The sequence below is a fragment of the Heteronotia binoei genome, chromosome 4, assembly GCF_032191835.1.
Source record: "Heteronotia binoei isolate CCM8104 ecotype False Entrance Well chromosome 4, APGP_CSIRO_Hbin_v1, whole genome shotgun sequence".
NCBI lineage: Eukaryota > Metazoa > Chordata > Lepidosauria > Squamata > Gekkonidae > Heteronotia > Heteronotia binoei.
The window spans coordinates 137,258,208-137,277,662 of record NC_083226.1 but is presented as its reverse complement, the minus strand read 5'-3'; the positions used below and the strand labels follow the sequence as shown (position 1 = coordinate 137,277,662).

The window sequence follows — 19,455 nt, the reverse complement described above, 5'->3', positions numbered from 1 at the left end:
TGAGTAACTGCCCGTTAAACTGCTCCTGGACAGTTTTTACAGTTTTTGCAGGCTTGTTACAAAAAATAAAAGCTTGCCTTGCTACCTGTGGCAAATACAGATTGCCTCCAGTGATCATGCAGGGAATTTTATTTTCCTTCTAGGTCATGAACCATTACTGTAGAGGTTGTCAACAGGTAGGCTTATTAAAGTTTGCATACACTGAGACTTTTTGTGCATTTAAAAAAAAACTTTTGGCTGATTTCATGTCTTATTTCTGGAAATGGAAGTAAAGGCAGGAGGGAACTGAAAGCATGTATTGATATCCTGCTTGTTTTTCTAATAGAGATTTTGAATCTGTTGCCTAGCAACAGCTTGTATTTCCTCACTTCAGATTGAGGAGGGGGGAATAATGAGGTGGTGTGGCGGTGCTGATGCTGTTAGACTTGTTGGCTGCGTTCGACGCGGTCGACCATCGGCTACTGACCCGCCGCCTCGCCGATGTTGGGGTTCGGGGGTCAGCCCTACAATGGCTCTCCTCCTTCCTCGAGGATCGGGGACAAAGGGTGGCAATCGGGGGTGAGCTGTCCCAGAGGCGCACACTACATTGTGGGGTGCCTCAGGGAGCAGTTCTCTCACCGATGCTATTTAATATCTATATGCGCCCCCTTGCCCAGATTGCCAGGAGGTATGGGCTTGGGTGTCACCAGTATGCAGATGACACCCAGCTCTGTCTGCTAATGGACGGCCGGCCTGGCTGCGTCCCAGAGAATTTGGACCTGGCACTGCAGGCCGTGGCAATTTGGTTAAGGCTAAGTGGGCTGAAATTGAATCCAGGGAAGACAGATGTCCTTTGCTTGGGTCGGGGCACTTTGGGAAGGGAAATATCTCTCCCGGTTTTTGATGGGGCGCCATTGAAAGCGGCGTGCCGAGTCAGGAGCCTGGGAGTCCTACTGGAGCCTTCATTATCAATAGACGCCCAGATAGCAGCCACTGCCAAGTCAGCCTTTTTTCATCTGAGGCGGGCAAGGCAGTTGGCTCCCTTCCTAGAGCATCAGGACCTGGCAACAGTGATTCATGCAATGGTCACCTCGAGACTGGATTACTGTAATGCCCTCTACATGGGGCTGCCTCTGTGCCGAACCCGGAAGCTGCAGCTGGTGCAGAACGCGGCTGCTAGACTGTTGTTGGGGTTCCCAAAGTGGGAGCACATACAGCCTGGGCTGCGTGAACTGCACTGGCTGCCAGTTATATACCGGATTTGTTACAAAGTGCTGGTTATCACCTTTAAAGCCCTATATGGCCGAGGACCTGCCTACGTCTCTCCCCATACGAACCCCAGAGAGCACTGAGGTCAGCAGGGAAGAACCTGCTGACTATTCCCAGGCCGAAAGAGGTAAAGCTACAGAGTACCCGCGCTCAGGCCTTCTCTGCTGTGGCTCCACTCCTATGGAACCAGCTTCCGGAAGAAATGCGGGCCCTGCGGGACTTTGAACAATTCCTCAGGGCCTGCAAGACCATCCTTTTTCGAATGGCCTTCACCAACTAAAGAGAGAGACTGCTAAGTAAACTCACCATCTGTATAATAGCACCAGCATATTAATATTAATTTTATTGTTTTAGAATTTTAATAGAATTTTAATTAACTGTTAAATTAGTTTTGTTTAAATATACTGTACAATGTATGTATTATTTGTGCTGTTAGCCGCCCTGAACCTGCTTCGGCGGGGAGGGAGGGATATAAATAAAATGATGATGATGATTTATTTATTTAGGATTTATATCCCACCCTTCCCACAAGTGGCTCAGGGCGGCTTACAACAAAGAGTTAAACATAAAATTAGACTGACATTTAAATATATAAGCATTTAAAATATTTAAAACATTTAAAACCTTAGAAACATTAAATATCACAGCAAAATATATAACAGGAGTCTGGCAAGCTACGTTTCGTTTCTCATCAGTTAGGTGTGGGCTAGCCGGAAGAGAGTTGTCTTACAGGCCCTGCGGAACTAAACAAGGTCCCGCAGGGCCCTCACCTCCTCCGGCAGCTGATTCCACCATGTAGGGGCCATAACAGAGAAGGCCCTATCCCTGGTGGATTTTAGGCGGGCTTCTTTTGGCCCGGGGATAATGAGAAGGTTTTGGGTTCCCGATCTCAGTACTCTCTGGGGAACATGTGGGGAGAGACGGTCCCTCAGGTAGGCAGGTCCCAGGCCATATAGGGCTTTAAAGGTAATGACCAGCACCTTGTATCGAACTCGGTACATTACTGGAAGCCAGTGCAGAGCCCGAAGACCCGGCCGTATGTGCCCCCATCTTGGGAGGCCCAGTAACAGCCAGGCCGCGGCGTTCTGCACCAGCTGCAATTTCTGAGTTCGACACCGGGGCAGCCCCATGTAGAGGGCATTGCAGTAGTCCAACCTCAAGGTGACCGTAGCATGGATCACTGTTGCTAGGTCGTCGCGATCCAGGAAGGGAGCCAACTGCCTTGCCCGCCTAAGATGAAAAAACGCAGACTTGGCAGTGGCTGCTATCTGAGCCTCCATCTTTAAAGAAGGCTCCAATAGTACCCCCAGGCTCTTGACCCTGTCCGCCGCCATCAGCGGCGCACCGTCAAAAACTGGCAGGGGGATTTCCCTCCCCGGTCCCCGACGACCCAAGCAAAGGACCTCTGTCTTCGCAGGATTTAGCCTCAGTCCACTCAGTCTGAGCCACTCAGCCACGGCCTGTAATGCCCGATCCAAATTTTCTGGGGAGCAGACCGGTCGGTCGTCCATAAGCAGATAGAGCTGGGTGTCATCAGCATACTGGTGACACCCCAGCCCATACCTTCGGGCAATCTGGGCAAGGGGTCGCATAAAGATGTTAAATAACATCGGGGAGAGAACCGCCCCTTGGGGCACACCACAATCAAGTGCGCGCCTCCGGGATAGCTCGCCCCCAATCGCGACCCTTTGTCCCCAACCTTCCAGGAAAGAGGAAAGCCACTGTAAGGCCAACCCCTAAATCCCCGTGTCGGCAAGGCGGCAAGTCAGTAACCGATGGTCAACTGTATCGAACGCAGCCGATAGGTCTAACAACATCAGCATTCCCGAGCCACCCCGATCCAGATGCCATTGAAGGTCATCTACCAGGGCAACCAACACCGTCTCCGTCCCATGGCCCGGGCGAAAGCCGGACTGAAATGGGTCAAGGACGGAAGCGTCCTCCAGGAAAGTCTGTAACTACATCGCCACTGCCCTCTCAATAAGTTTGCCCAAAAAGGGCAAATTTGAAACCGGCCGGTAGTATGCCAATTGGGCCGGGTCTAAAGATGTTTTTTTTAGGAGGGGACGGACCACTGCCTCTTTGAGAGGTGTTGGAAAGTGCCCTTCCGTCAGGGATCTATTTATGATATCCCGTACAGGATATCATGATGATGATGAAAAGAGGGCAACAGCAAAGGGTGAAGAAGTGGGATATCTGAGAAGTGAGGTTGTGAGTTGGTGGCATCCTGTCTATGGTTAGCTCAAGAGACTGTTGGCTGCCACTAACCAGCAGTCAAAAAATGTTCTGTGACTCTTCTAGTAAGTTCATTGAACCAGAGGTAATGTGTTTTTCTTCCTCTTACAACACTGCTATTTGCTTAATAATTTTATATTTACAAAGGATGATAGAAATCCACATTCCACTATTAAAAATCTCTCATAGATGACCAGTTGAAACAAGAAGATGTGAAATTGCTCATTCATATCATTGAGACATGCAGAATTGTGCCCATGTTTTATTTATTTCTTACTAGATTTTGTGAAATACCGTGTTCTAGAATACAGCAAAAAGAGTTTAATGTATGCACTGGCACTTTTTTGTTTTTGATTACTTTTATTAGAAACTTCCTTAGTTTTGGAATTTGTTGTTTATGGGTTGTCTGATTTTTTTATTTCTAGATTTGATTTTTGCAACAGGCTCCCATGTGGGTGAGCTAATAGTCTGGGATGCATTAGACTGGACAATGCATGCATATGAATGCGACTGGGATGCATCTCTTCATGTGGACCCACAACAAGAAATAAAACTATCACACAGTCAAAATAAAATTTCAATTCAGCATTTAGCATCTGATGAAGAGGTAAAAGCTTTAAGCATTATAAAACTTAAAATCAATCAAACCTATAAGTTTTGTCAGTAAATACTTTCAGCTTGTTGCTTGCGCTTGAGACGTTACTAGTGGGGTATATGCTCCAGCATCTTTATTAGGCTGGGAGTAGAACAAACTGAGATGAGGTGCATAACATGATGCCATGTGTATGGGGTGTGCTGTTTTTGAGAAATTAAAGTAGCAGCAAACTAGATATTTTCTGTGTTTTGGAACTGTCCCAAATGGGATTCATGAGCAGAAACTCAGTTTGCATATGTTGCTGATGTTTATGAAAAGTTGACAGTTGTTTAAATAATTTGTTTCTCATAGCTCATATTCCACAATGAACGAAGTTAATTAGAAACTAAAGTTGAAACTTCCTTTACAGTAGTGCTTTACACTATAATTGCAATAGGTAACCTTGTCTACATTGTTCTGCTGTATTTCTGCCCACCGGGACTTTTGAAGCAACTCACAACATAAAGCCATTAAAACAATACCTTAAATTTAATGATACAATATACATATTACACATCATAATAAGACCCAATAGAAGCACAGTAATTAGTAAAACAATGCTAAAGTGCACTAAGCAGGAGGGTTTCAGAATAAGCTGTGTCCTGCCAGCACTACAAGGTCCCCCCCTCCCTTCTGAATGAATGCTTCAAAGGCCTTGAAAATAATTTGGAATGAAAACAACGTGTTTGCAGTTTGTGGCTTACTGGATGTCACTAATGGTTGGAATATTGTATTTTATATGAATTGAGGCATAACACAAAATGGTATTTTAGCCATTATAGTGGCATAATTACATTTTAAGGAGTAGTGTACCTTTTACCTTCCTAGTCATTTGGTAAGGGTAGCAATGGCACAATCCTGCTGGAAATCCATTATACAAAGTCAGGGCTTTTTTTTTTAAAGCAGGAACGCACAGGAATGCAGTTCTGGCTGGCTTGGGAACAGGGGGTGTGGTCTAAGATACAAATGAGTTCCTGCTGGGCTTCTTCTACAAAAAGTCCTGCGTGAAACAATGGTGACATCAGGGGGTGTGGCCTAAGATGCAAATGAGTTCCTGCTGTGCCTTTTCTTCAAAAAGGCCCTGCATAAAATAATAGCGTTATATCTGTTTTGTTAAGATGTTATGTTGAATTTTCTTTATAGTGTGTGTTTGCTGCTGTTGGAAAGGGCATATACGTGTATAACCTTCAAATGAAGCGTGTGATTGCCTTCCAGAGGACTGCTCATGACTCTACTGTACTGCACATTGCAAAAGTTCTAAACAGGTGCAAGTTAGATAATTTTTCATTCACTAAAAAAAATGTAACCATCTAAAAGATCAATGGAAACATATTTCACTGCTGAACCTCTCCCCCATTCCTTTTGCATACCATACCTGCCACTACCCATCTCTCCTGTATGTAACTTCCCTGGCAGCAGGGCAAGCCCAGTATATTCCTGAGCTGCCCTTTTGAATCAGAAAGAATTTTAATACTGAATGATTCCATTGATTGTATGAAATTAACAGGCAAAAATGCATGTTAAATAAGCCCCTTCAGCCTAAAAAACAAACAAACTGGGTGGTGGGGACAGCTAGCTGGTTTTGGGCTATATGTTATAGATATTACATACTATCTTTAATAAAATAGAAGAGCCAATAAGAAATTCAGTAACTTTTCAAATGAAAAAACAAGTGGAATCATATCACTGTGTACCTTAAGTGCCAGATTTCTTTTATTATCATCTTAACATGATTTTATTTAAGCATTTACATCAGCTGTGACTTCATTGAGAATTAGCTGGTCTGTCTATCAGTCTCTTCGGAGTGGAGGGCGGGATATAAATCCAATATCATCTTCTTCTTCTTACATTATTTCATCTTGGTGGTATTTTATTGGCACCTTGACTATGTTGAGATTATGAATCACAGTCAAGCTAAAAGTAGTTTGCTCATGGGATTACAGATCTCTTCTCTCCCTGCTGACTCCATGGTTCAGAAGGGTCTCCTGATGGCTCAGGAATGGCATAGGGGAGGGTAGAAGATAGTCTCAGGAAGGCCCCAGTACATACACAGTCACTCTGCATGGCCATTTGTCTGCAGCACGGTGGCTTTGTATATACTTTCACTGCAGACATTTGAAGCTCTGAAATGATATATATGAAAGTTTCAGAACTGTATCAATTTTTTAATGGAGTGATATGCTTGAAAACTGTTCAATATAATTCAATAGGCAGATAGATATATGATAAATTTTCCATTAATAAGACGCAAACTTAGTGTATAATGCTATTGCAGCAGTTACATTTTTGGGGGTATTTATTTTACATTTTATACTGGTTGTCTGCACCCAAGCAGTATTCAGAGTGGTTTTGTACACATACAAATAATCAGTAAGACTCTGAACATTTAAATCTGGTTCCAAAACGTCCTTTAAAATATCAGCATAAAATCAAGAAACCTTCAGCCAGCACTATAAGACTTTTCTGAAGTACCACATTTGATCAGCCACCAAAACCACAAGAGAGGTAGACAGACATACTTCTGATGAAAACTTGTACCACCACAAAGAAGATGCAACACCATGCAGAAGTTGTATTTTCATATAACCTATTATTGGCGGAGTGCAGGAGCTGCAGCCCTGTGCTTCAAAAGCAATCCCAAGGTAGAGCACATTGCTGTAGCTGGTATACAAGGTTAGCAAAGCATAGGTGCCTGAGCCATATCCTTGTTGAAGTGATGTGGGTGATTCTGGTTCAGAAGTGTAATTTAGTAAAAGGTAGTGCTGGCCAGGAATTCAACAGCAAAGTGAGAAACTCTAGACTATGTACCTTATTTCTCAAAGTCAATGAAACCTCTCCTAGGTCAGGCAAAACTGACATTTTTAGACTATTGTAATCTCTGTATGGTCCAGATTAAGCCTCAGCATTGGCCCTCATGTAGCCCATAGCCACGCTCAAGTGTTCATTCAGAGACTGCATTGCTGCTCTTTGATTTGACTAAAATTAAAAATAGGGCTTGTCACCCACTTGTTGATGGCACTGCACTCCAAACTGTCCCAGTGGCCATAGGTGTCAAAAGAACACTGGAGATGAGGTGAAACTTTGCACAGCAGTTTGAATGGATTTGGAGCTCGGAGCTCAGAGAGATATCTTGCCAAAAATAGTGGGAATGTTAGTTTTTAACGTTTGTAAGCATTCGTGGAAGGGTATGATTAACTGTATTTTGTTTTTAACCAAGTGTGCTATGTTTTAGTAAATGTAAGAATTTTCTTTGGTTTTGACAGACAATTAATATCCTGCTCAGAAGATGGTAGTGTTCGGATATGGGAACTACGAGAAAAGCAGCAACTTGCAGCTGAGCCTGTTCCATCAGGTCTGTGTCTCTGGAATGAGAATTATTTGCAGAACATGGTGGGGAGGAGGATTGTCCTGTATAAGAGCTTTTCAACACATGACACTTATAAGGCCTGCATGATTGGCATGTGTGAAGTTGCTCATGTGGAAGCCAAAGTGGGATGGATCATACCCCCATCCTCGACTCCACTGAACAAAATGTATGTATTTCTTAAAGTATGTATACCCCACCTTTCCTTTTAGCTCAGATTTGGAGCCTTCCTGCAACTTAATTGGCACTTCTGTTAGAGGAAAGCTTCTTAGGCTGGAGGAAGTTTAAGTTTTGTATTCAAACTGTAGAAACTGATGAAGAAAAAAAAACACTTAACAATACAGCCTCCTCCTTTGTGGCTTGGCTTCCACAGTGTTGTTGCTTGCTTACAGAACCTTCACTGATTAAGACTAGTGGAGTTGGTCAGATAAGAAGTTTCTTTCTTGCCATGTATCTGTGGTTTGTAGAAGATTTTTACTTGCCAGTCACCTTGGCTGTCATGTGGCTTTTTATAACTGGGCAATGCAGGCACAAGACCCAAGCAAGCAAAAATAGTATTGGCTTGTTCTAAAGTCCTATGAAAAAGAGGTTAGTGTATTGCTCCCAGTATTTCTAGTTCAGTTGGGCAGATAGGCATACCCAGGGAGATCTAAGTATGTCCAGCCTGACGTACAGTCTTGTTCTTTTCAGGTAGTTTTGACTTAAGACTAATTTGTGACATAATTTGTGTTCTAGGTTTTTTTAGTATTTGGGGATTTGGAAGGGCAACCAAGCAAGCCAACAACACTGCTAAAAAGGCACCAGAGAGCACCACTGTTTATTCTTTGGATCTTACTGGGGATTTGATTGGGCACTCATCAGCTGTGCAGGTTTGTTGAAAATGGGAATAGTAAATGATGAATTCAGAATTCCTTTAATTTGAGGATTGTTTCTTTTTAAACTGTAATTTAGAACATCAAGGGAGAAAAATTGGATTCCTGTGATCTTGTAATGGAAGACAAAATGCTTGCTTTCATTTGATCTTAGGCAATGCATGCACCAGGTTGAGCCACATAGGACTAATATGGTGGCTGTTTCTGCAAAGTTGGGAGAAACCAGATTTGCAGGAAAATACAAAAAATGTATTTTAAAAAGATAAAACAGCGTCTGTGCATGCACATGTTTCACTCTCTCACCCCCACACCCCCCTTTGGGTAGTGTTTTGGATTGCTGTAAGAACCCAAAAAGTGCTAGGCAAATGACATAGATAGATGAGTTGTGCAAGTAGAAGAGAAGTGAAAGATCATGGGGACATTGTTGAGGGAAAGCAAGTGGGGGAAGGCAAGAAAAAGAAAGAATGATGAGCCAGAGACAAGAAGGGTGAGAGATCAGGTTGGGAAGACAGAAAGATTGGAGGAAGAAAAAGAGTGAGGAAATGAAGGGAAAACTAGAGCCAAAGGAAGGAAAGCAAGTAGAGATTAAACAAGGGGGGCAGCTGGGGGAGGGACAAAATTCCTCTGCCCCTTGAGTCCTTGCTATTCCCCCCCTCTTGTTTTTATTATAAATTTGCACAGAATTCACAGCTGCTATATTGCAGCTTAGCTCTTTATTGCCAAGACTGAATTTCAGGTTTATCCATAGAGGTTTATGGCATGTAAATGTAAATAAACACAATCAAAGCTAACCTAAGTTAATTGAAACCAACTGATTAGGGACAAGAGTGATGTATTATTTATAGTTCTGCTAAAAAGTTGAATAGAAATATTAAACCTTTCTGATTAAAATATAAAATTGGTCTTTCTACTACATAAGCATACACATATATTCTTTACTTAGTTATTTTGTCAAGTAATATGAAGAGTCTGGATAAAATCTAAGACTGTACAATTAGGCTGATGTTTCCAGGCAGGTTTCACATTTGTGTTTCTTGAACATCATTCCCCCATGTCATATGCCAGCTGCCTTTTGAAACTGAGGAAAGTTCTAATATAAATTGGGTTATATTGTAGTGGTCCTCTGTTCAAAGAAAGGAGTAAAACCCCCCCTGCAGAGTCTGTTCAAGCTTTTTTGAAATGTAAAGGAGTGCTTTTGCATCTAGGCTGTACTGTTCTTGAATATTTCTCAAATGATGTCTCAGTAGGGGGCGTGGCGTCAACCGCGACGGGTATGGACGCCTGAGGCGAGAGCTCCGCTTCCCTCCCCTCATTTTCCTATCTCCAGAAACTTCATCTCGTTTTTTTTTTTTGCTTTAATTAGTCTTTACATAATGAGGAAGTCAAGCACTACTAAATCAGGGGCTGCTAGCCTCTCTTCTCGTACTCTGAAGGACTTTCTGTCATCTGCAGAGTCTCTGGCCTTGTCAGAGCATTCATTTGACGAGGAAGATAAAATGGCTGCGGAGCCTCCTCCATCCAACATTAGTTCCACACCATTAACCACGCAAGATCTTCTCTTCTCCTTCCAGCTCTTTGAGCGTGAAATGTCAACAAAGATCTCAAATAAGATTGTCTCTATACTTCAGCTGTTGGTGGACAGAATTGATAGCCTGCAACTGACTATTCAACAAGTGGCCGAAACTGCTGATGCAGCATATAATGCCTCTATAGCCTCTAATGACAACATACGCCATTTATAGGAGCATGAATCTTGGGTGTGTGACAAGATCCTTACCTTGGAAAACCAACTCCGAATCCACATCCTGAAGTTTAGAGGGGTGCCCGAGCAAGCTGAAAAATCTACGGATTACGTTTATCTCTTCCTGGCTAGCATCAATCATAAAGTGGGAAGAGGGCTCTACTCTGCTCATCAAACGGGCCTTCCGTCTTGGTTCAGTATGCCCTAATACCTTGCAGTGCCCATCAAGACATAAAGATTTTGTTGTGGAACTTGCCGACACCCGCTCAAAAGAACACATTTTAAGAGAGGCAAGACAAAATGGTTTTTTCCTAGATAACAAGTTTTATTAAATTTAACAGGGAAAATTAGGGAATTGGGGGAAGGATCAGGGATAGGATACAGAAAATAAAAGAATAGATTACAGTTATTACTACATCAAGAAAAACAAAAGAAAAATATAATTCATTATACCTGCAAGTACTCAAAATTAATACATTGATACTACCTTTAAAGTCTACAAATATTTTATGATCTTTTGTTATTACTGTAAAATCCTCCTGTTTTACCAGCTATTTAGTGGCAGATTCCAGATTCTTATCTATCATATCTGTGATCATACAAAACCAAATCTATGTATCTTTAATCTACATAAAGCAACAGAAGGAAGAAAAAAAAAAAGAGAAAGAAAGGTTCAAATTCTGGTCTTCAGTACTAGCTTATTAACCAAGAGGTTTCAATATGTAGCAACAGCAGCTGCATCTCTAATTTACAAAGGAATCTCAAGACTATACGAAAATAAAACAAGCTTCTCATTAACCATGAAAGGCTTTTGTGTTAGATGGTACAGTTATGATACTTATGTCATTAGCAAATGTTGATAACTTTAGGCATATACTTGAACAGTTGGCTCTCTTTAATAAACAAAAAGGATGGGCTTTCAAAAAGAAAGAAAAAGTAAGCAAGGGAGGAGAAGAGAAAGAAACCCACAAACCCATGGAATGCTGTTTTTACAGCAGCACTCATTTCAGAAGGCGCTAATCATTCCCAATTGCTCCCACAACTTCACACTAAACAGAAAGGGGAACCTTGATCTATAGGGAAGATTCATCTCACTCCCATCAAATTGTAGTCATTTACTTCCCTGAAAAGCAAAGAAAAAAGCTCTTAGTGGATTAATTCATTGGCAGACATCTCCATGCATGGGAATGAACAAATGGCACCTCCTCACCAACCATTCAAGAAAAAGCAAAAATATTAAAGGTATGTACACACTTTCCTTATATATATGTATGTGTGTATGTAATTCTAGCTACAATAGTCCAAATTCTAATTAAACAGATTAATTTTTAGCCTTACATTAGCGTATATTTAAATTTTAAAAAGTTTTACAAGTTGTTATAGTCTTTAAAACCCCTCTTTTTTAGCAACAGATTGTTAAACTTCATTATGATTTTGAGCTTTGCAGAAAATCACACCAAACCAAAACAAGCTGCCCATTCAATTTGAAAAATAAAAAACCAAATAATCCTGTTTTAGGTTTGAAGAATCCCTCAAAAAAAAAAAGGGGGGGGGTTCAAAATTAAGTCCCTTAATATTGTGCCTGTTAGAGAATAGTCTTATAATCTCTTTTTATAGTTTGAATAAAAATGAAGATCCCCTCGTTAGAAAATCAGAATATCCATTCCAAGATGTTACGTCAGATCCATAATATTATGCTCATGTCAAGCCATTGTATGGTAAGAGTTTATATTCTCTTCTTCCTAAAAGCCTTCCAAGTCATAATCCTTGTTATTGGACTTGCTTTGAGGCTGTAGATTTTATTTAAGGTGACTGATTTTTCCTTTTCATTGCTGAGCATTTCTACAAAGAGCTTTGGAGCCGAATCGATGTTATTCCCCTCTTTCTTTGTCTCAGTGAACTGTAGGTTTCGTATCTCCTCCATAAGTTCATAAATTGCATTCATTTTAAAATCAGGAAAGGCAATCTCAGGCAGTTGTCGTTTCACTTTTGCCTGCTTCTCAGTCAGATTTGTGCTCCTTGATACCTCTGTTCTTGTATATTTTCCATTTCTTTACAATTCTCCAGGAATTTTCCCATCTGTTCCTTTACCAGTTCTGCTAAAAGACCAAGTCCCTGCCTTATGGAGAGTATAGTAGCCATAAAATCTTTTGAATTATTCATCTCTTCCCTGCTGTTATTTTCAATATGATAGTAGAAATCAGAGAATAAGTTCAGAATGCCAGGTTGAAAATCCAGAAATCCAGCTTTTCTCATATAAAGTCACATTCCTCCTTTGATCAAGTTTTGTATAGTATGTTGGTAGCCCAATTGTCACTTATTTAATTTTAAACCAGATCTATCCACAACTGTATACACAGTCCAATTCCTTTTACTTGAAATAAAGACAATTGTTATACGCTTGTTCTTTTAATTTCAGAAGACTCTGTTGTGTGTGTGTGGGGTCTTTTAGCCTCCTCCCCCTCCTTTTGTACAGTCAAATTTGGTTTTATAATAGGACTTTAGTTGATAGGTTACATTTCAAAGTGAACTTACTTGCAAGGTATAGTTCGTTAACTGAAGTAGAAAGACGATTAGAAGAAAGTATTTTGTTACCGGTAGACATACCTAGTGCCATACAAAATGGGGATTGTCGCAGTGAGGCTTCAGGATAGGCAAAGAACCAGATTTCGCCTGCCGACAAAATCCCTGGGAATGTCATTTCCCATGCTGTCAGGGCTCCCCCTTCAGGGGTCCCCTCGGGTATCTGGGATTCCCAGACCCCCTCAATCCCCCCCCCCCGCCTTGCTGAGCTGAAGCCGGAACCAGAAATCAAAATGGTTTTTTATTGTTACAAAATGAGAAAATACAAGTCTTCTCTGATATTTCTGCGGAATCCCTTGAGAAACACCCTGAGTTAAAACCCACTGCCACCAAGCTGCACCAAGCTAACGTCCATTTCAAATGGTCCCCGGCTAGCAACATAAATGTATTCCATAATGGTACTCTGCATACAGCATTTGATGAAGACAGCGGTCATCTCCTGCTCCAACTACTAAAACTGGAAGCCCCTCCTGATGAACCTAAATCCCTCAACAAACGGAAGAGAGACTGCTGCTTCACCTCAAAAAGCTTTGAAAATCTCTGCCTGATCAGCTGATCAAACTTGACTTAAGCTTCCCTGATTCTTTGTTCAACGTTCCTGGTTTCTGGTTCTGTAAGACTCCTTCTATTAATTTTTTCCTCTTTATTTCTCCTTTTTGCCTTGCAATCTTAATTGGCTAATTCACCACTTATGCCTTGTTACTAGTCTTAGTTTCTTTGCCGTTCTCTTATAAGCAAAGGTTTGTTTCCCTTATATTTATCACATAGGTTGAATGCAATGCTTTTTTACTACCACTACCTGACTTGTACAGTAGATGGCAATGTTATACAGCATTCAGCCCTTCAAAGTATATTGATGCCTTCATTACATTTATCTTCGCAATAGTTCCTAGTAACGCTTTTTATTGTAAATCATGTTATACTCAGTTCTTTTGATGTTGTTTGTCTGGAGAAAGGGGGGCAGGGGGGTGGACGGTCTCTTTTCACTCCAAGTTTGGATGAGTTCTGTGTTCTGGGTTAACACCCAGTGGTTGGAAGAAGGGTGGGTGGGGTGGGGGACTGTACTTTTATTCTGTTGGCTCAGCCTTTTGGAACTCTCCTTAGCGCATGTCACTATCGTTTTATCGCTTACACACATATGTCAGCTACTCACACTATTTCCTCTGGCCATGGTCTTGACCATCTGACCTCAGTTCTTGTTCAAAGTCAATGCAAGTTTGCATAAGCTAACTTTCTGGTTTTGTTTAGTATTCAATAAGTGCCTTGTGGTTGCTAAATGTTATTCGGAATTATCTAAGTCTGTAGTGATTCGTATTGTGTTTCCTCTTCACGATTGTGCTTCCAGCACTCCCTGCTTTTCTAGCACCCTTTCAACCTTTCTCCATCTTTGCTCCCCCATCTCTCTTAGCCACTCTGTTCATTTCTCTTTTTTCTCTCACTTTCACCTCCTTTCCCTTAAGTCCTAAGGGTTGTGCTGCTCAAACTCATTTCTGTTTCTATCTTCATTATCTTCCTCATGCTGTGTCTGCCTCCTTTGTTTAGTCCTACATAATGTCTCAACACCTTAAAATAATTTCAGTGAACTGTCATGGTTAAAATCATAAAATTAAGCTGAGACACATGCAGTCCTCACTTCTGAAACTTAAACCCAGTGTGTTATTCCTTCAGGAAACCCACCTTTGACCTGCAGTAAATCATATCTTTAGCCTCCAATGTTTTGCCTTTCAATACTTAGCCCCGGCTCTTCCAAGTCACGGGGCATAGCAGTTCTGATCTCCTCTTAAGTTTGCTTTTCATTCTAGTCATCCTTAATAGACCCACAAAGTCGCTACCTTTTTATTAATGGTACCACTGACAGCCACCCAGTTACTTTAGCTTCCCTCTATGTGCCCAATCAAGATCAACTCAATTTTCTTAAAGACATCATCTCATCTCTCACACAATTTGCTACTGGGGACATTATTTTGGGTGGCGATTTTAATCACATTCTCAACCCTATCCTTGATACATCCAAATCTATTAATAGCTCTTCTTCTTCATATAAAGCAGCTCTACTTCTCTCCAACTTTCTCTCACAAGCCAGTTTGATCGACATTTGGCGTTCTCACCATCCAATTGAGCGTGGCTACTCTTATTATTTCTCTCGATTCGACGTCCACACACGGATTGATTTTATTTTGATTTCTCATTCTTTGGTCCCATGTGCAGCTTCGTCACAACTAGGTCCGAAACTATGGACTGATCATTGTTGGACAGAATGCTCTTTGAGGTTGGGCACTTTGCCTACCCCGTCATTTCAGTGGTCTCTTAACTCATCCCTCCTGCGTAACAAAAGATTTGTTGCTGACGTAGCGAAGGACATTCAAGATTACATTGAACTCAATAAAAATGATCTGGTTTCCCTTCCCATATGCTGGGATGCCATGAAAGCATTTGTACGAGGCAGAATTATCTCCTGGACATATTACTATAAAAAAGAAAGAGCTAGATCAGCTCTTATCTTTAAGATACATTCCTTAGAACTCCAATACAAGGTTTCAGGTGATAGATCCATATACAAACAACTGTTAGCAGAGTGGCAAGTCCTTCAGGCTCTGGAAACTACAACGATTTGAAAAATCTTCTTTTCTTAAAGCACAAATCCTGGTATCATGGTCCGTGTTCTCTCAAAACCCTCTCCTCAGCAAATCAGCAAATTTCAGCACATTATATAAATTGTATAAGAACCCCTAATGGTTCTACAACTTCAGATTCCAGCCAAATCTTAACTTCTTATCATGAATTCTTCCAGTCGCTTTATAGCTCAGGAAATCCGGACCCTTCTCATGTTTCTCAGTTTCTTTCTTCCTTTCAAATGCTTAAGCATTTATCTGTTGACAACAAAAGTTTTCTTGATAGTCCCTTCACTATGCAAGAGATCTCTGTTGCTGTTAAGTCACTTAAATCTGGAAAGATCCCCGGCAGAGATGGCTTTCCAGCTGAATTTTAAAAGGTTTTCCTAGACGATCACCTTCCACACTTAACTGACACATGCAACTCTCTATTTCTTTTCTTTTTTTTAAACTTTCTCCATTTTATTGCAACTCTCTATTTCTACAAGGCTCTCTCCCTGGTACCTGGTCAGAATCTCGAATTATTCTTATCCCTAAAAAGGGCAGAGATTTACTTGATATGAAGTCATATCGTCCTATCTCTCTTCTAAACTCTGATGCCAAAATTTTTGTCTTTGTTTTAGTCAATAGCCTCAACACCTTTATATCTGAATATATTCACCCAAATCAATATGGCTTCATACCCAAACGCAATATAGCCGATCTCATCAGAAAAGTCCTAAATGTTATTCATTTCGGGCAATCTCAGAAGTTGGAATCAATCATTCAGGCAAGCGATCTGGAAAAAGCCTTTGACACTTTAGAACCCACATATGTGCACCATGTTTTGAGCATCATGGGTTTTGGAGACAATTTTCTTTGTACCATACGAACACTATATTCGTCGCCAAAGGCTCATCTGAAAATCAATGGCTTGATTTCATCTGATTTTTCCTCATCAAGAGGTACACAACAAGGCTGCCCCTTATCCCCAATCCTTTGCCCTAGCCATCAAACCCTTGGCTAATGCTATCTGTTCCTCTAATCTTGTATCTGGGATTCACATTGGTCCTACTGAACATAGGATCAGTCTTTTTGCAGGTGACATGATTTTATTCCTCACAAATCCAGCAGTTTCTCTCAACTCAGCCAAGTCAATACTGGACACTTTTGGTTCTATATCAGGCCTTAAAGTCAGTCTTTCCAAAACCGTTATCTATCCTATCTACCTATCCCCTCCCTCTTTGTATTATTTGCGCTCTGCATTTCACTTTCAATGGGTTACAAATTTGTGGACTTATTTTGGAGTCAACGTTCCGCTCAACCTAAACCACCTCTATAAGGTTAACTTCTCTACTTTGCATCAATCCATTTCATCACTGACCAAACAATGGGAAACAAAGGTTTTAACTTGGCCTGAATGTATCGACCTCATTCATTCCTTTATTCTACCTAAATACATTTATCTCTTCAGAACCTTACCTATCACACTTTTTCGAATGATTTTGCTTTTTAATCTTTGGCAAGATTCTGCTATCACTGACACTCACAGAACTTTGATAGCCTTTCTTTGCACAGCAGCTAAGGCGATCATTGGCTCTGCTTGGAGGGACCCTACCCCTCCATCTCTTTCTTTGTGGTGCAAGAAAATCTGGGATTTTCTATTGATGGAAAAAATCATTTCTTCACTATGTCTCTCTACTTCAGCCCTAAACCATGACTCATTCATCTCCATTTGGTTTCCTCTCATTGAACACATTTCTCACAACCCCTCTCTATTCAACTTTTCTTCCCCTTTAGATATTCTAGTCTTATGATCTTACTCTTCCTTCCCTATCCTCTACTCCTTTCCTCCTGTTTATTTTTGTTATCTTTTGCTTTTCTTTTTTTATGGTTATTTTACATGTGGTTAGCTTACAATATAAATGTGGTCATTGCTTCCTTATTACTGCTGTTATGACATTGTTATCAGCTTTCTGATGCTTATTTAACTGCTTAATCCTCATTTTACTGCCACCTCTTCATGACTGTATTAACTCAATCTGCAACCTACTGAGGCACTGTTTAGTTCCTGTCTATAAATCACATTTGCCACTAATCCTACATGCAACTGTTAAAATTTTGGTTATTCTCATTTACTCCTGTAACCTGATGATATTGTACTATGTATGGTTTTGCATTTTTTCAATAACCTTGTAAAAATTTTTTTAAAATGATGACTCAGTAAATACTACTAGATACTTCAACACTTTGCTGCTTTGTTCTAATCTAGACTATTCCTCCACTGCACCTTGTGATGCCACCCAATTTCTTTGGCACCCTTGAACCAAGCAAGCTCACTTTGATATTCATGACAATGGTTCTTTAGGAATTTTGGTTATGTATATAAACGTCAGTCTTCAGAGCCCCATGTAGAATGCCATTTCCAGAATGAATCTTTGCTGCTTCCCGCTTCCTATTGCAGCCCCCTCCATCACCAGAAAAACAGCCCTTTCCAGTCTGTGAACTTCTGGGAATGCCATGGGATACAGTTTACTATATTGCACTACAGTGTAAATCTCTCCATGAGAAGATAGGATTTGGACCAAACCTCATGTTGTCTTGAGTTTGTTGTTTTCTGCGTATGTGAATTACCAACTTTGACCAACTTTTTATTGTTCAAAACAGGGCCAGTTGATTACATTGTATTAATAATATGGTTTTCATTGCAGATGTTCCTCTATTTTGGTGAACATGGTCTGGCAACGTGCTCTGCTGATCATCTCATTATTTTGTGGAAAGATGGAGAACAAGAGTCTAGACTGCGTAGCTTAATGTTGTTCCATAAATTAGAACAAAGTGAAAATTTGCAACTTGGGATCTGAGATGACTTAACAGGAGATAAAAGTACATATGAAACACAAGTTATTTACAGTACCATTCTATGCAGAGTTACTCTGGTCTAAGTTATTTGATTTCTCTGCATAGGATTCCACTGTTAAAATCTCAAATGTTAAAAATAAATTTGTATATTTTGACTCCTTAAAATCCTTTAATTATGTTTTGCTATTGAGTCTGTAGTCAGTATTATTAGACAGGTACACCTTCTTGATTGTTGTCTTCTGAACATGAAGCCCTTTTTGTTTCATCTGGTGTACTTTTACTGATCCTCTTTCTTAATTGCTGTTTATATGTAGTTGATTAACAGTGGTTTTTTAAATTGCTCACCGCCTTGAGAGCGGCATACATATTTTAAATAAAATAAATGTGTCAGGGATAAGTCCCAGGATCTGAAGAAAAAAAAATAGGGCCAAAACACAGTCAATCCATGTCTTCTGCCAAAAGGTTGATATCCTCATAGGGCATGTCTACATCATGTACCCTAATGCCACATCTTCATTATAGCCTATCACTTCCAATCTGAAGAATCTATCAGACATCCAGTAGATTCTTAGGACACTCTTGTAAGTTAGCTGAAATTTTAAGTCTAAGGAAGATGGTTTAGTGATTTTGAGAATTGTCTTTCATTGCGAGGCTTGGATTTGAATTGTAGTCCTAGAACCTAGAGAGGACAGCAAAGGCAAGGACTCCTTTACAACTACTCGCCAATAATACAGTCACACCCAGCATTTTGGAATAATAATAAGAATTGCAGATTTATACCCCGCCCTTTGCTCTGAATCAGAGACTCAGAGTTGCTTACAATATCCTTTATCTTCTCCCCCCTCAACAGACACCCTGTGAGGTGGGTGGGGCTGAGAGGGCTCCCACAGCAGCTGCCCTTTCAAGGACAACCTCTGCCAGAGCTATGGCTAACCCAAGGCCATTCCAGCAGGTGCAGGTGGAGGAATGGGGAATCAAACCTGGTTCTCCCAGATAAGAGTCCACACACTTAACCACTACACCAAACTGGCTCTCGTAATAAAACATGAAATACAATGGCCACAACTTTTTATTGGTTACAGCTGTAAGAAGCTTTGGCACAGCATGGGTTCACCGGATCCTGACACTGATTGACCCACCTGGTAGTCGATGTATCCTGTCCCACCCAACCTACCTACTGGTGTGGGGAGAACCATGGGATGGCAGTTGCCATATTCCTCAAGGACGATCACCGCTAAGTAGTCTCCTCTGCCACTTGATATTCCCAAGTCTCAAGGTTTAGCTATAGTTGTCCCTTTTTATAAAAAGGGTAAGAAGGAGGACCC

The 19,455-nt window shown here is 40.9% G+C and overlaps 1 protein-coding gene across 2 annotated transcripts in view; it reads left to right on the top strand.

Annotated features, from left to right (window-relative positions):
• WDR41 (WD repeat domain 41) overlaps positions 1 to 18,295 on the top strand; it is a 36,637-nt gene extending 18,342 nt beyond the window's left edge. For both annotated transcript variants that reach the window (XM_060235846.1, XM_060235847.1), the window contains 5 exons: positions 3,909 to 4,090; positions 5,261 to 5,382; positions 7,381 to 7,469; positions 8,217 to 8,350; positions 17,980 to 18,295. In XM_060235846.1, coding sequence (XP_060091829.1) covers positions 3,909 to 4,090; positions 5,261 to 5,382; positions 7,381 to 7,469; positions 8,217 to 8,350; positions 17,980 to 18,132 — 680 coding nt within the window. In that variant the 3' untranslated portion in view covers positions 18,133 to 18,295. The remainder of the gene's footprint in view (positions 1 to 3,908; positions 4,091 to 5,260; positions 5,383 to 7,380; positions 7,470 to 8,216; positions 8,351 to 17,979) is intronic.
• The last annotated feature ends 1,160 nt before the right edge of the window (positions 18,296 to 19,455 follow it).